Raw genomic sequence first — 15,868 nt, forward strand, 5'->3', positions numbered from 1 at the left:
GAATTTGAATAGGCTCTGGCATGCTATTTCCTGGCCACCCAAAAAAGTATGTTTCAGTCTTGCTATCAAAACATGACCTCGCCCGCACAGGGGGGGGGGGTGATGCAACCCCCCTAAGGTTTTTCGCGAATAACTCGCTTAAAAAGTGGCTGATCGCGACGAAACTTTCAGTACCCTCGCATTGATCAATTTAACACCCACCCTGAAAATTTCATGACCCTGACCCAAATGACCTTTGACCTGTGACCTACTTTTCGAGACCATGTTTGGCCGGAACCGCGATTCAGCGTATGTCGGCTCGCATTAGCAGCGCGTTTGCAGTCTTTTCGTGGTTTTAAGCGTTCAAACATGTGATATGATGTTGCCCCCATGCATTAGGGTGGGTGTCAAGGTCACCTGAAGGTCAGGTCAGGTCATTGACCTTTGGTGACCTCGGTTCACTTTTTCGAGTTTATCATGTTTCTAGGCCAGTTTTTTTTTTCGAGCTGAATTCGAATTAAGCAACCACATGAACGTTTACAAAGTAGTTTTGGTGCCTTCGTAACATGTTACGAGGCTGTCAGAGGCGGTTGACACCTACTACAAATACCTGGCAGGACCTCTACTGGTTGACCTGACCTGACCTAACTCGACCTGGCCTAAATGAATGAAGACATCATCTGTGATCAAAACTAGCATGATATTCGTGATCAGCACCCCGAAAAACCCCTTAGCAGCCACACTACGACGTTCTAACAGGTCCCAATTTCCCGCCTTTTGGGTCATTGACCTGACCTGGAAGGTCAACTGATGACCTAGGACCTTAAAATTGGGTATCATCGGCTTTCTCTCGTCACGGGCAACACGCTCGTTTTTTCCGCGAAGCTCTAGCTTGATCAGGAGCGAAACGGCAAGGGGTTATACCTTATACGTTCGCGGCTGAGTATTGATTTGGTTCAAAACAATGATGTAGATAAGTTAAATTGATGAAATACCAGGACCTACTCCACAAGGAGATCGAATGGGTCGGAGCGCTTTCAATATGTATTATACATATCGATATATTGCACCTCTTCGATACCCGACTCGATTCGACCCGTTATTGATTCGCTGACGACGATATGTATAATACATATTGAAAGCGCTCCGACCCATTCGATCTCCTTGTGGAGTAGGTCCTGGTATTTCATCAATTTAATTCCATCTCCACATCATGTCATTACGTAGATAAGTTAGTTATTTAAATCTAAATATCCTATGACGAGAGCGATGGACATTTTTGGTATGCAGTGTTATCCATTGAAAACAGGTCAAAGCTATAAAGTTTTTAATTTAGTGGTCGCCGCTTACTAATCATGCGGCATACACGCCGCACACAACCGCCAATGCCGCAACGCAGCTTTGATTTCGAAGTAAGCATTTACCCCGCGTTCGATGTCTCCCGGACGGCGAAGATTCTACGCCGTCCGGCCAATCACGTTCCATAACCGCTGCCGAGCCCCCGCTGACCTTGGACGGGATTGGCCGGACGACGTAGAATCTTCGTCGTCCGAGAGACATCGAACGCGGGGTTAGTCTCACCCGTTAGCGCGAGGACGGAGATATAGGTATCTTTTTGTGTTGCTTTATGCATCTATTGCATCAGTCCTTCGTGAAGGGAAATTGGATAGGGACACAGCCAATAGACAGGTAATTAATAGGTTACTTCGATAAAATAATCCGTCCTAAGCAAGTCCGATTGCGCCGTAAATGTCACAGTCGCTTCCTGCCCTATATGGTATGTTAGCTTCAACTAATAAAGGATATAAGCTGGTACGTGCATTCATAAGAACGAAAGTTATTTTGTTTGCTTTGAAAAAGCAGTGAAATTTAACCAAACTCAGCATCTACAGGCTACAACATCCAAAGCTTAACCCTCGCCGGCCGAGGGGGGGCGGGCGGGTGCCATGGCGCCCCCCCCCCCATAGGTTTTTTGAGGTCACGAACACACTGGCGATAGACAGCTGACACCTGGCATACCTGACCTTTGATTTAAGCCAGATCTTTTGACACCAACCACATTTTCGGGTCAGGTCAGGTCACTGACCTATGACGTCATAAGTGAACCTCTGCACGGTCTTCAGATGTTGCACCTTCGCAACGCCCTCGCTGCCAGAGGAGCTTTCACAGGGAAACGAAACTGGAGGATCTAGTATCCATTGCGAGTCTCACAACTTCTATATCTGGGATTTTTCCTAAAGGTCATATGAGGTCAGTTCATTTTTGTGACCTCACCATTATAAGTCAATAGGGAAAAATAAAAACTGCTCTTCTGGCGCCGGGAACGATCTCCAACTATCTCAAGCACACAGAATTGTGATTTGATGCACTCCTTGCAAGGTTAGATGCGTCACTTTTGCAATGTTGACCTTGCGTGACGTCATTTGTGACGCCAACAAGGGCATATGAGTTTTTCATCAATAACTCCCGATCAAATTGTGCTAGCGAGTCAGGAAAGCCATCAATGGATTTAGGAAGACCTGCTGAATCGAATGATATGCGACATGACCTCTTTCAACCAACTTCGTGACCTGGGGGCGCTGACCTGACTGTGACCTGAGGTCAACACCCTAAGTTGACTTGAACCAAACAAAAAATATATCATTTAACGCACCTGAGCGAGGCGAGCACGATGCTGCCAAAGTCGCGACTCTGCGACCGTTTTTTGCGAAGTTATACACCAAAAACTGAACCGTACCTTGGGGCACTTGACCTGACCTCAGACGTCACGGGTGACCTAGGACCTTAAAATCGGGTACCAATCTCTGCGTCTCGTAACGGCGCACACGGTCGTTTTTTCCGCGACGCGCTAGCTCCACCAGGGGCGAAACGGCGAGGGGGTCGTACCCGCCCTCCCCCCCCCTCGGCTGGCGCGTATGTAGAAAACCAATAGGTCCGGCGAGGGTCAAGCTACGCCCGCATGAAATTGTAATGCTGTCGTTAGGTTTCTGCTGGATCAGAGCTCTGCTCGTTCGCTGTTTTTATACCAGCGTGCTGTCGGTTTTCCCCATATAAGGAAGTTATTGCTGGCGCTTCTTGGCCTCTCATTGGTCTAACGCAGGGGTCGGCAAATGGTGGGGCATGCCCCCTTTGGGGGTAATGGCGCCCTTCGGCGGGGGGTAATGAGGGCCTCTGAGAAAGCCTCATCTTTTTTAGAATTAATGGCTCCCTTGATGGATGTGGACAAACATCGCAACTTTTGTGCCCCAGGATTCAAAGATTAGTCGAGGTCAAACGCACAAAGCATGAACTGATTAGCTGGCGCATGCCAATTTTCATGTAGCTGCTCACCATTCCGTACAGTCGTGGAAAGTAACTGTCATGTACTAGCCGGCGCTCGTCTATTGGCGTTTTCACAGTCACTAACGCAAGGGAGAGGAGTCGTCCATTGCACCCTGATCTGAGCATCTCGGTCTCTGAGCTGGAGCTTTGCAGAAAAATTGAGCGTGTTGCCCGTGAAGATAAGCAGCCGCTGCTACCCAATTTAAAGGTCGTTGGTCATTGGGTGACCTTCCATAGGTCAATAACAACTGCCGAGTTAATCGGGTCCTGCTGTAACTTCTTGAAGTGAGATTTTGTGGCCTGCCATGATCTCAAGAAGGATCTCACAAATCAACGGTTATTCGGGTTAAAGGAAAAGGGCCACCTTTAACATGGGGATTGAAACTGAGATAGCCATCTTGTAGCCCGTGTCCGAAAACCTATGTGTCTACCTCCTTACGGCCGATTTCGGCCTCCATTCGTAGTTCTCGGCAATTTTAAAAGAAAATACGCCAGGAATGCGTCCTTATCCCAGGAATGCGTTCTTATCCGACAAAACAGCCACCCGCGGCGAGGGTTTGGTTTTTTACCAATCAGCTCCAACCAGCTCAGCTTTAACCAATCAGCTTATCTGACACAATCCGACGAGTCTGTCTTCTGAACGCTGATTGGCTTGAGTGTGACGTCATCGCTATGCCATCATACAGTAGGTGCCGTAGAGAGTATCAACATAGTACCAATATGTTAAATAGTTTTAAATACTTTTTCGCGAATTGTGCACTTCTGGCACCAGTTTTAAAAAGAAAATGAAAAATAATAATGTCAAAATGAAAAACAACGATATCTTCATATTTCACGAAGGTGGCCCTTTTCCTTTAAGGTCATGCCATTTTCAGGACAGATAAAAATGATCGGCTCGATGGTACAGTTTTTTTTTCGTAATCCGACCCTTTTAATGTGATCTATTCTCGAAAAATACCCGCTACACCTATACGTATGGAGGTTGACCCGCGCCCCGCTGGGGCTCCTGGACTTCCACGCCCTGCTGGAAATGGAGGTTGAACACCCCCTATTAACTTGGCCCCTGGGTCACTAGCGAAACGCCGTAGTCGGCGATCGAAAGAGCGTAAGAAATGATGAAGAATAAACTATGGTCACCTTTTAGGTCAAATCAAAGGTCAGGTCACCAGAGGTCATCGAACGTAAAATTTCGCCAATTTCCAGGTCAACCTTTGACAGTTTTCGATAAACTGGCCTATAGCTCAGGAAAGGATAGAGCTACAGCGCTGCGGAAAAACGCATTCGATAGCTCTCTTAACATTTTTTTCTTCTGATGCCTGCCCTCAGATTCAACCGAAGATGGTTTAGCCTGCAGGAGACAAAAGCTGCCAAAATTAAAAATGTACGTTGCTTGCTGATAGTTTTCTTAAATAACTTTTCACTCAAAACTTGCAAGAGCTCACTTTTATCAGCATCGTGCTCCTCCCGTCGAGAAGCATCGAAGGTTTTGTTGCACATCAGTCGATCCGTATCGTCGAGCTGAACACATCTAAGGCATTTTCATCGCTCTGGGATGCCTTTATCACAGTTATTAGCGAATAGCTGTTAGATACCATTCATGACCTGAAATGACCTCAGGGACATACAGTGGGGTTACGGGTGCAATTTTCCGGTTCAGCGGTCATGTTTACTTGTAAATAAGAGTGTCACAGTGTTAGGAATGACACTGGACCAAAAGAGGCGCCTTTCAATTTTCTACCATTGACTTTGCGCCCTCTCCCATTGATAATGGGAGAGGGTGTGAAATTGACCTGAATTTTGGTCACCGACATCAAATCTCCGAGATACAAATTTTGTACATGTTGTTGCCTTTATCAATTCCTGAAAGCTTGAAAGAGATCTGTCACTCAATGCAGCTAAAGCAGGCGTTGCAGTCTTTACTGAGGTGAGGTCACTTGACGTGATCTGGTGACCTGACCTCGAGTGACTCTGGTCTGAAATATTCACAACATGTGCAGAAACGATGTATGATAAAATGTTCCAAAATGGTGGCGCTCCGTGCCAACGTTTTTGATATATTTGCGAGAACCGCAGGGGAGGGGCCTGCGGTTTCTCGCAGATATGGTACCCAAAGAGTCACGGAAAAGTATGGAATTTCAGTAACCTTGGTTGTATCACCAATGGGGTCTAGTAAGTGGTAGGTGGGGGTAATGGCCCTGCCTGGCGCCAAAAAAGGGGGCACGACCCCGGAGGACCTGCCGACCACTGGTCTAACGAATAGACCACTTGAATTCGACTAATGAGGAGCCAAGAAGTAGCAGCATGCTCACAGCCTGCTGTTAAAAAACTGCGACCCAACAGCGCCCTGGTGTTTGTACTTACTGACAATGTGGTGAAACCCAGACATGTGCATGGATCCGAGTGATTGATCTATGATCTCAGTGGATCTCGAAGCAAAATACAAGTTGGGATCTATGATCCCACCGGATCCGGCGTGAAAAATACATCTTGGATCTATGATCTCATATGATCTGACGATAAATTAAGAACATGGATCTATGATCTGAGTGGATCCCACCATGCACCACAGCCGGTCCCGTAGCTCAGTTGGTTAGAGCGTTGGACTCCGCGTGGTGAGAGCACGCGTTCCCGGTTATGACAGTCCGGGTTCGAAGCGCGACGGTCGCTCGACATTTATGGGCCTCCTGACAGGTATGGTTGCGGTTGGTGGCAGGCCGTAGCCAGGCGAAGTCAGCGAGGGGACCGGCCGTGCGCGGCTTTGAGCGCACGTTAAACTTTGGACTCTAAATTCTGCCATAGAATCGGAATTGCTCGATCGGAGGGTAGAGGGCAGGGTCATCGCAACAAGCTTCGCTTAGCGGTGGCTCTGTCCTTGTGAATCCTTCCCATCAAAAGGTTCGGACTAAATTTATAAAAAAAAAAATTGAAATCATGTTTTAAAGGGTTTCTTTGCCAATAAGTGACACAAAACTATGGATACTGACGTGAGATCACATAAAATCACTAAAAAAAGAACGTTTGTGAGTTGAAACAAGTGCTTTTTGGGATACATGTGCTGACAAAAAATAAGTGAGGATCTATGATCTCACTGGATCTCAAGTAAAAAAAAAAAAAAATGAGACTCGGATCTGTGATCCCTACGGATCTCTCGATAAATTATAGAGGTGGATCTATGATCCCGTCGGATCCGAGATCAGGATCCGTGGGATCAGATCCCAGATCCATTTTCTCGGATCCATGCACATGTTTGGTGAAACCAACTATACTTTGGTGAAGGTTGTACAGCTGGAGGCCGCTAACTGCTTGGAATGAAAAAATGCATAAGTGAACTTCAGCAAAAAAGTAAAAGCTGATGCTGACTGCCAGTTTAGTCTGAACATTTTTTGTTTATTGGGAGTAGGTACTTGTTCATCACTCAGGTTGATAAGGAAAGGCTGGATTGGAAAATGGTAATGCCATGGCCCATGGGTTAAGAAGAGATGGAAACCATTTTGAAAATCAAAACAGATGTGGAGGGCGGACATTAGCAAAGGTTTTCTCCAACCTCTCACAACGCTGATCCATATTTTGAGTTTCAGGTTTGAGGTTCACCAATTATATCAGCACTCAGCAGAATCATGGATTTGGATCTGGATGACCGAGTCGCCTTTGGCAAGTTGCAAACAATTAATGAGATCAGGTGAGTAAAGGAGCAATGGCCATATTCTGCCTGATACTAGACTCAATGAGTCCTTCAGAATTGCTGATACTGTGTTAGTGGAATTACCATGACTGGCATATGTACAGATGTCAGATTATTTCACATTATCTTTTGAATAGTATATTGAAATGACAAAGTTGGGTGGTTTCACTACTCCTACAATGTGAGTGTACTGTTGGCATGGCTCTAATTCGTATTATTTCCTGTATCTACATCTGTTATGCATGGTATTAACCGTCACCGAACCCTCGTCTTACCAGAGCCTGGACTCGCCTGTCTCCGGCCGGGTCCTGATCTCTCCCTCCGTCGGTGGGGTCCTGAACTCCTGATCTCTCCCTCCGCCCCTCAGACGGGGCCAGGGTATGTGACAGTGTTTGCTGACCCCTCCCTTTTTCCCTCCAACCCCCAGACAGACGCGGTCAGGGTACGTGACAGTGTTTGCTGACCCCTCCCTTTTTCCCTCCAACCCCCAGAGTGGGGTCAGGGTACGTGACAGTGTTTGGCGCTGACCCCTCCCTTTTCCCTCCAACCCCCAGACGCAGTCAGGGTACGTGACAGTGTTTGTTGACCCCTCCCTTTTTCCCTCCGTCCCTCAGACTTGACCAGGGTATGTAACACAACGGCCACTGACCCCTCCCTCCGTCTCCCTTAGACGTGGCCAGCTGCAGTTGGAGCGGGTGCGCCAGCGTCTGCTGACCGAGCTCGAGGTGTCGGACGCCGAGGGCCGCTCGCTGCTCGAGTATCGCCGTGAGATGGATCTGCTGCTCCAGGAGAAAATGGCACACGTAGAGGAGCTGAGACAGATCCACGCTGATATGAACGCCGTGAGTTTGCTTTAGAGGGAGGATGGGAGAAGGGGTAAAGGAGGGAGACGCTTCAGGAAATGTAATATAATACGCTATAAAATATAAATAATACGCTTCACAGCTTCATTATGTGTGTTGGTGAGAGCCGAGAGGTTTACGCATTTCGTGGTTTTCAGCGCCTATTTAGGTTGAAACAGTCGCGTGTTTTTGTGATAAGTGGTCTGTGGTAGATTGAGACATTGGTGAAGCTGAGCTATCCCTCAGTCAGTCTGGAGCCTGTGTGTCTGTCTTTCTCTAGTTAATTTGTCTGTCTGTGGTGGATTTTTTTTTATAAATTTAGACCGAACCTTTTGATGGGAAGGATTCACAAGGACAGACCCACCGCTAAGCAAAGCTTGTTATCTGGCTGCGTGGTGTAGTGGTTAGCGCACTAACCTCGCGTTCAAAAAAAAGCAAAGCTTGTTGCGATGACCCTGCCCTCTACCCTCCGATCGCGCAATTCAAGTTCTATGGCAGAATTTAGAGTCCAAAGTTTAACGTGCGCACAAAGCCGCGCACGGCCGGTCCCCTCGCTGACTTCGCCTGGCTACGGCCTGCCACCAACCGCAACCATACCTGTCAGGAGGCCCATAAATGTCGAGCGCCCGTCGCGCTTCGAACCCGGACTGTCAGAACCGGGAACGCGTGCTCTCACCACGCGGAGTCTAACGCTCTAACCAACTGAGCTACGGGACCGGCAAGTTGAGGAGATGGTGGAGGTGATTGAGGAGGTGGTGAAGCAGTCTGAAGAGGCCCGCAGCCGCAGTCTGTCTGTCTGTCTGTCTGTCTCTAGTCTGTCTGTCTGTGGTAGATTGAGGAGGTGGTGAAGCAGTCTGAGGAGGCCCGCAGTCGCAGTCTGGAGTCTGTGTGTCTGTCTGTGGTAGATTGAGGAGGTGGTGAAGCAGTCTGAGGAGGCCCGCAGTCGCAGTCTGGAGTATGTGTGTCTGTCTGTGGGGGCGTTCCACGACAAATCGACAAATAAAAAATTAAATTTGCACCCTCATATTTTATTCTTCGTTGAAAACTGGTGTAAGGGGTTGTGATGGGCGGGGAAGCCAGCTGTGGCAAGGATTTTTTTCTTCGATTAACGGTTTCCGAGATATAGCCTCGGGCAATTCCTGGAGTTTACGCTGCAACCCTATGTTTGGCGGCGTATAACTCAGAAACTATTGGTCTTCTATGATAAAACTTGTATATGGTTCAACTCACAATCAACCAACAAACATTTTGGCTATCTCATATTTTCAACTTTTGAAAATTTTGATCACGTGACCTTTTGACCTACTTTTCGAAGAGTGACCTCGATATTTACCCCACTGAAAGTTAAAATTTTGTCTGATGACGATTAAAGCGTTATCAATTGTCATTCATATGCGATAATAAAAAAGTGGTTATCGCCCTGCGTTGACCTCAGGTCAGGTCATTTTTATGACCTGTCCATTATTACGAGCGGGAGCGACAGCGAGATCTCGAGAATAAAGCAAGATACGAACAAGCGGTAAACGGTACAGGGTACACACGGATAAGGTCTATAATTTTTACTGAGGTCATTTTCAGGTCAGGTCAAAGATGACGTCACAGGAGCAAAAAGGAAGTCAAAATAGTGGCACTACATACATATGAAGTTTTTCTCGAATAACTTTCAAGGTATCCCAGCTAGGAACAAACTAAAAGCACCATCGTGATCTTCTCGTCGATCCGCATCGAAACATATGTATGTTGACCTCGAAAGGTCGAAAGGTAAAAAGTTGACCTTAGGTCACGTGACCTAAGGTCAACTTTTGACCTTTCGACCTTTCGAGGTCAACATACATATGTTTCGATGCGGATCGACGAGAGGATCACGATGGTGCTATTAGTTTGTTCCTAGCTGGGATATCTTGAAAGTTATTCGAGAAAAACCTCATATATATGTATAGTGCCGCTATTTTGACTTCCTTTTTGCTCCTGTGACGTCATCTTTGACCTGACCTGAAAATGACCTCAGTAAAAATTTAGACCTTATTCGTTTGTACCCTGTACCGTTTACCGCTTGTCGCTATCTTGCATTATTCTCGAGATCTCGCTGTCGCTCCCGCTCGTAATAATGGACAGGTCATAAAAATGACCTGACCTGAGGTCAACGCAGGGCGATAACCACCTTTTTTATTATCGCATATGAATGACAATTGATAACGCTTTAATCGTCATCAGATAAATTTGCAACTTTCAGTGGGAAAAATATCAAGGTCACTCTTCGAAAAATAGGACAAAAGGTCACGTGATCAAAATTTTCAAAAATTGAAAATCCGAGATAGCCAAAATGTTTGTTGGTTAATTGTGAGTTGAACCATATAAAGTTTTTAACATAGAAAACCAATAGTTTCTGAGTTATAAGCCGCCAAACATAGGGTTGCAGCGCAAACTCCAGGAATTGCCCGAGGCTATATCTCGGAAACCGTTGTTCGAAGAACAAAATCCTTGCCACAGCTGGCTTCCCCGCCCATCACAACCCATTAGACCAATTTTAAGCAAAAAATAGAATATGAGGGTGCAGGGCACTTGTCGATTTGTCGTGGAACGCCCCTGTGGTAGATTGAGGAGGTGGTGAAGCAGTCTGAGGAGGCCCGCAGTCGCAGTCTGGAGTCTGTGTGTCTGTCTGTGGTAGATTGAGGAGGTGGTGAAGCAGTCTGAGGAGGCCCGCAGTCGCAGTCTGTCTGTCTGTGTGTCTGTCTGTCTCTAGTCTGTCTGTCTGTGGTAGATTGAGGAGGTGGTGAAGCAGTCTGAGGAGGCCCGCAGTCGCAGTCTGGAGTCTGTCTGTCTGTCTGTGGTAGATTGAGAGGGTGGTGAAGCAGTCTGAGGAGGCCCGCAGTCGCAGTCTGTCTGTCTGTCTGTCTCTAGTCTGTCTGTCTGTGGTAGATTGAGGAGTTGGTGAAGCAGTCTGAAGAGGCCCGCAGTCGCAGTCTGGAGTCTGTGTGTCTGTCTGTGGTAGATTGAGGAGGTGGTGAAGCAGTCTGAAGAGGCCCGCAGTCGCAGTCTGGAGTCTGTGTGTCTGTCTGCGGTAGATTGAGGAGGTGGTGAAGCAGTCTGAGGAGGCCCGCAGTCGCAGTCTGGAGTCCGCGCGCCGTCTACACGCCGAGTACCGGCCGCTGAAGGGACAGCTGGACCGAATGCGGCAGCAGCTCGGACTGGCGCCGCTGGTGGACATTGCCGACCTCGAGCCCGACCTACCCGTTAACGAGTGAGTGGGGCCGGGAAGCGGGGCTGACCTGACCTAACCTGACCTGGCCTGCCTGTCAACGAGTGAGTGGGGGGGGGGGACTGACCTGACCTGACCTTACCTTACCTCGAGTCCGACCTGCCCGTCAACGAGTGAGTGGTGGGCTGGGGCAGAACTGACCTGACCTGACCTGACCTGACCTGACCTGACCTGACCCGACCTGCTCATTCATGAGTCAGTGGTGGGCTGGGCTGAGCTGACCTGACCTGACCTGATCCGACCTGACTTACCCTGGGGTCGTATAGGAAGTCAGTCGGCATACGGAGACTGGTGACAACTGTTCCTAACTTTGAGCATCTCTTTGTCACTTTTGGCCTGGGTGTGCTCTGATCACTAACTGAACCAGACTTTACCGAACCTGATAACAAGTTACTTTCCATGTCCTTTGTGCTGTTATTTTTCTGCCAAAAAGTTGAAATGTCATGGTGATATTCTCTCCACATGTAATGTGAATTGGTCATAAAATTGGATAGTCTAGCGATGTGTTGTGACGCGTCAATGTCTCTTAGCCTTTGATACGAAACGACCTCATTTTTTTTTGTTACCCTCCGACTCTTTACCCACCCTTCGCCGTCACTAATTACACCCCTCCTCTCCCCGGACAGACTGCTGGAGCAGGGCAGTCAGCAGGCGGAGCAGCCGCCGGCTCCGGGTCGCTCCGGGCCCGCCGAGCGTCCGGAGTCCGGACTGCACCCGGTGGTGGGCTCCGGCTCCGGCTCCGGCGGCTCGTACGGCGGCCTGTCGGCCGGTCAGCCGCACAGGGTGATGGTACTGGCCAAATCGGAGGCTCGCTCCTCGCAGATGGTCGCCGGAGGACCGTCACCCACCCCGTTCAGGTGAGTGTGTGCCGTGTGTGTGTGTGTGGGGGGGGGGGGGGGGTGCCAGCTATGGAGGAGAGGTGATTAAGCCTTGGTGCGCGGAGGGAGAATAAAACGAAGGGTTGGTATGGGAACATGGCGATAAATTTATCTGAGGTTACTAGCTATAGGTGTGAAGGACATTTGGTTGTTTGGTGCTTGGTTGTGTTCTGCTTGATTTTGTTACGAGTGGTTGCGGTCGCAGCTTCTTGTGTGACACCGATGACATGTGATAAACCGATGCTTGTATGGCATCGGTTTATATGAGGTAGCTGCTATTGGTTCTCGTTTGCTAGACGATATACGTTTTAGCTTAACTTTTCGATTTTTGTCTTGCTTTGACACTTTCTCAACTACTCCTGAACCCGCCCTGCACCAGCCCCTCCCCCACTGACGCCCCTATCTCCTCCCCCACTCTCCCCACTGACGCCCTCTCTCCCCCACTGACACTCTCTCATACACTGACTTCCTCTCTCCCGTTTCACAGGCAGCAGCCGCCGCCCATGAAGTCTTGTCTGTCGTGCCACCAGCAGATTCACCGTAACGCGCCCATCTGCCCGCTCTGTAAGGCCAAATCGCGCAGCCGCAACCCCAAGAAACCCAAGAAGAAGGATTAGGACAGCTCTGAGAACAAAGAGCATCAGGACCACTGCAGGAGGACTGGAGAAGGACCATTACCTCAGACACATCAGCAAAGTAAATGTGCGCTTCTTGCCCATGTGTTTGAGGCATATGACAACTCCAGAATTCTAAAGTGGGACAGAGTGGTGTCTGTCAGTGCAAGGCTTTTGCACTAACGAGTTTTGATTATTCGGAAGTTATTGTTTTCTTATAACAATGAAGAGCGATTTTTTTTCGCGCGGCTGCGATGTAAAAGTCATGACTGAACGACCATGACTTTGCATAGACCACACTTTGCATTTGATGTGTCGTGGATGACCTAACAGTTTTAAAAACATGTGGCTAGTTTGGTTCACTTTTCAGAAGTGTTCTTTTCCCCATCTGTCAGGGACCTATTGGCCAAGCACATTCCATCAGTGGATTTTTCTGGCATGTTTTTAGAATGGGAAAAGTACTGACGTGGAAGTAGGCTCTGAAGACCCTTTTACTCTATTTAGTGTTCGGAACAGCCCGAGGTTGTGCTCTTATGAAACATCCTGGTACGGCTAGCCATTGGTTATCAGTATTATTTTACAATTTACTGATATTTTCTCATCTACAAATGTGATCTCTTTGAGTCTCAGTTCAGAATATTTTTTTCGCTTTGTTTTTATACCTATTTTTGAGGTTTTATGTTTGCCATGCTTATTTGACTTTTATTCGCCCATGTATAATACTCTCAATTACTGTTTGTTGTTCTTTGATACAGGAGGAATAACTTTCATAATTACAATGTTTTCTCTTGTATGAAGCTACCACAAGTTACGAATTTTTATCCAGCTGGTCTTATTTCGATGTAAGTGTAAAACTGTTTTCAATCGACTTCCATTGACTCCTGAGAACACCCTGTATGTCAAATTTGTCGAGGTAGCCGCTGTATGTCGTTGTCGTCAGTTTGCAGATGTCGCCATAATTGTCTGTGATGCTCGACCTGTGTCATTTAGATGGGCTGTTCCGTGGCACTCTAGCCTCCTGTAAGCTCTGATCTCTAGCTCTGTGACGGGAGGCATGCATATTGACCTTTTTAACCCATGTGCAGTATCCCTAGCCGCTCAGAGGTAGTTTGTGTGTGTTACAGGATCAGATCCGAAGGTACCAGCCGGTGGTATTGCGTGTGCCAAATTGTTTCATCGTCTTTTTATGATCGTGCCAATGCGAGCTACTGCCATCTGGCCGGCTTTCGTCGCCAGTGGCGGGTGATAAGACTTCCTAATGTGCCAAAGTAAACCTCTAACTCGGCTCACAAAGGATACTTTGTGCCGACGTTAGCTGAGCTCAACTTGTTTGCGAAAGTTGCTGTTTCCCTTATCCTTTTTCACGATGTCACAGTTGCGTGGTTGTTCTTATCACTATGATCGCTCTTTGCGTGTGAAATGTTCTGTGTCTTGTGAACCTCTTTGAGATCTCCAATTTCTGCCATATCGTTTGCCATATTGTCCTGTAGTAGTTGACCGTGCTGCTCGGGGAATATCAGTATTATTTGCGCACTTTTCGTCGGTTTCGCGTTCTCCAGTATGTATTACACACTCGTAGTATTCTCTCTCCTGCTATGACTCTACTAGCAGTGTATATATGAGGATCGAGGAGGGTCTGTAATGTATCCCTTCTTTTACTGGGAACATACCTCGCCAGTTTGTCGTACCTACATCAGCTGTCTTGCGATCGCCCGGCCCGGCCCCAACTGTACTCTGGCGGGCGGGACGGGCGACCGACCTCATTTCAACCTGACCTCGACTCCGTGGACACCCCGTGTGCTCCTACTCTTGCGTGGATGTGTGTGCGTGTGTTTGTGTGTTTTGATGATGTTTTCATGTTCAGTCAATGGACGGAGCCCCACCCCAGGTCAGCCTATCGTGTGATTCCACATTGCCTGCTATCGAGAGATGTTCCTCGCGGGTGACCCGGTTAGTTGAATCGCTGTTCAACCGTTCCATTCCATCCGTGGCATTGTGAAGTCAGAGACCGCCGATTCTGTTGTACTCTGCACCTTTTGTGACCTTCCGTATTGGAATAATCACGGACACGGTACGACATTGTTCACTTCTGCCATCTACGCCGTGTAGTCTAGCGATTATTTGTGGAACCTTTTAATGTTCTTTTTTCGACGGATCAGCTGTATGTAATGAAACAAGTGCATATGTGGCGTTTTGACCGTCGTGTGTTTTCTCAATGGTGTTTTTTAGCCTCCAATGTTGTGTAGTTTCGATGTATTGCTCAAGGTTTGTAGATGCTTCCAGTTGCGCCGATGATTCCATTTTTATAGACGTCTTCTAGAGAAGTGTAGATCGTTTGCACAAAATTATGTCATCGATGTTGTGTATCAAGCAACTGACTTTTCTTGTTTGGAGGATATGTTGCCATAAGCCATTTCCGGTGACACCGCTCGCCAATTCGTTTAGTGTTGTGTTAGGGCCAGTTTGATTTGTAGTTCCTACGGAAAAAAACGCCCTAATGGCGTCATTCCTGTGCCATGAGCTTTAGCATCATTGACGTTTGTATCACGTGCCAAGTAGTGAATAAAATATTTCTTTGGAATCCTGCTCTGCTTGGACGCGACTTTTTATATTTACCATGAAATATGAATTCATAACAGATATTGATTGAAACAAATAATCGCGCCTAGCTTTTGTGACCTTGTAATGTGCAGCATTGTCATGATGCTCGGTTGCTCTTCCTTCCCTAAATGACCTTTCTTTTACGCTGATTACCCCACGAGGTTTATTTTTTCTACATTTTTTTTAGGTGTTGGGGGGGGGGGGCGCATGGGCGCAAAAGGACCTTTCGGCGCGCCCTAAAGCTCCCATAAACAAACATTTTTATAACTATTCTTCCTTGTCTTTCAATATTTGTATAGGCCGTTTTTTGCCTTACATTATTTCATCTCCTTTTTCCCTAGTTTATTCCTCCTTTCTCTCTCTCTCTCTCTCTCTCTCTCTCTCTCTCTCTCTCTCTCTCTCTCTCTCTCTCTCTCTCTCTCTCTCTCTCTCTCTCTCTCTCTCTCTCTCTCTCTCTCTCTCTCTCTCTCTCTCTCTCTCTCTCTCTCTCTCTCTCTCTCTCTCTCTCTCTCTCTCTCTCTCTCTCTCTCTCTCTCTCTCTCTCTCTCTCTCTCTCTCTCTCTCTCTCTCTCTCTCTCTCTCTCTCTCTCTCTCTCTCTCTCTCTCTCTCTCTCTCTCTCTCTCTCTCTCTCTCTCTCTCTCTCTCTCTCTCTCTCTCTCTCTCTCTCTCTCTCTCTCTCTCTCTCTCTCTC

At 47.6% G+C, this 15,868-nt stretch overlaps 1 protein-coding gene across 4 annotated transcripts; it reads left to right on the top strand.

Moving 5' to 3' along the window:
- The first annotated feature begins 1,519 nt into the window (after nt 1-1,519).
- LOC122386407 (zinc finger C4H2 domain-containing protein-like) lies at nt 1,520-15,156 on the top strand. 4 transcript variants are annotated; one of them, XM_043375582.1, is made up of 6 exons: nt 1,520-1,668; nt 6,879-6,979; nt 7,653-7,824; nt 10,890-11,065; nt 11,710-11,940; nt 12,449-15,156. In XM_043375582.1, exons 2-6 carry the CDS (start codon nt 6,918-6,920, stop codon nt 12,576-12,578), a joined length of 771 nt encoding a protein of 256 aa, XP_043231517.1. In that variant the 5' UTR covers nt 1,520-1,668; nt 6,879-6,917; the 3' UTR covers nt 12,579-15,156. The 4 variants fall into 4 exon arrangements, with proteins under 4 accessions (XP_043231517.1, XP_043231515.1, XP_043231514.1 ...); XM_043375580.1 differs by having other exon boundaries at nt 1,530-1,586; XM_043375579.1 differs by having other exon boundaries at nt 1,554-1,668; nt 6,873-6,979.
- Nucleotides 15,157-15,868: the final 712 nt, after the last annotated feature.

This window comes from Amphibalanus amphitrite, unplaced genomic scaffold (genome assembly GCF_019059575.1).
Source record: "Amphibalanus amphitrite isolate SeventyFive unplaced genomic scaffold, NRLGWU_Aamphi_draft 000250F_arrow, whole genome shotgun sequence".
NCBI lineage: Eukaryota > Metazoa > Arthropoda > Thecostraca > Balanomorpha > Balanidae > Amphibalanus > Amphibalanus amphitrite.

Coding starts and splice junctions, on each gene's coding strand:
- LOC122386407 (XM_043375582.1), top strand. CDS start 6,918: ATGGATTTGGATCTGGATGACCGAGTCGCCTTTGGCAAGTTGCAAACA. Junction 6,980..7,652: donor CAAACAATTAATGAGATCAG/GTGAGTAAAGGA, acceptor CGTCTCCCTTAG/ACGTGGCCAGCTGCAGTTGG. Junction 11,066..11,709: donor CCCGACCTACCCGTTAACGA/GTGAGTGGGGCC, acceptor CTCCCCGGACAG/ACTGCTGGAGCAGGGCAGTC.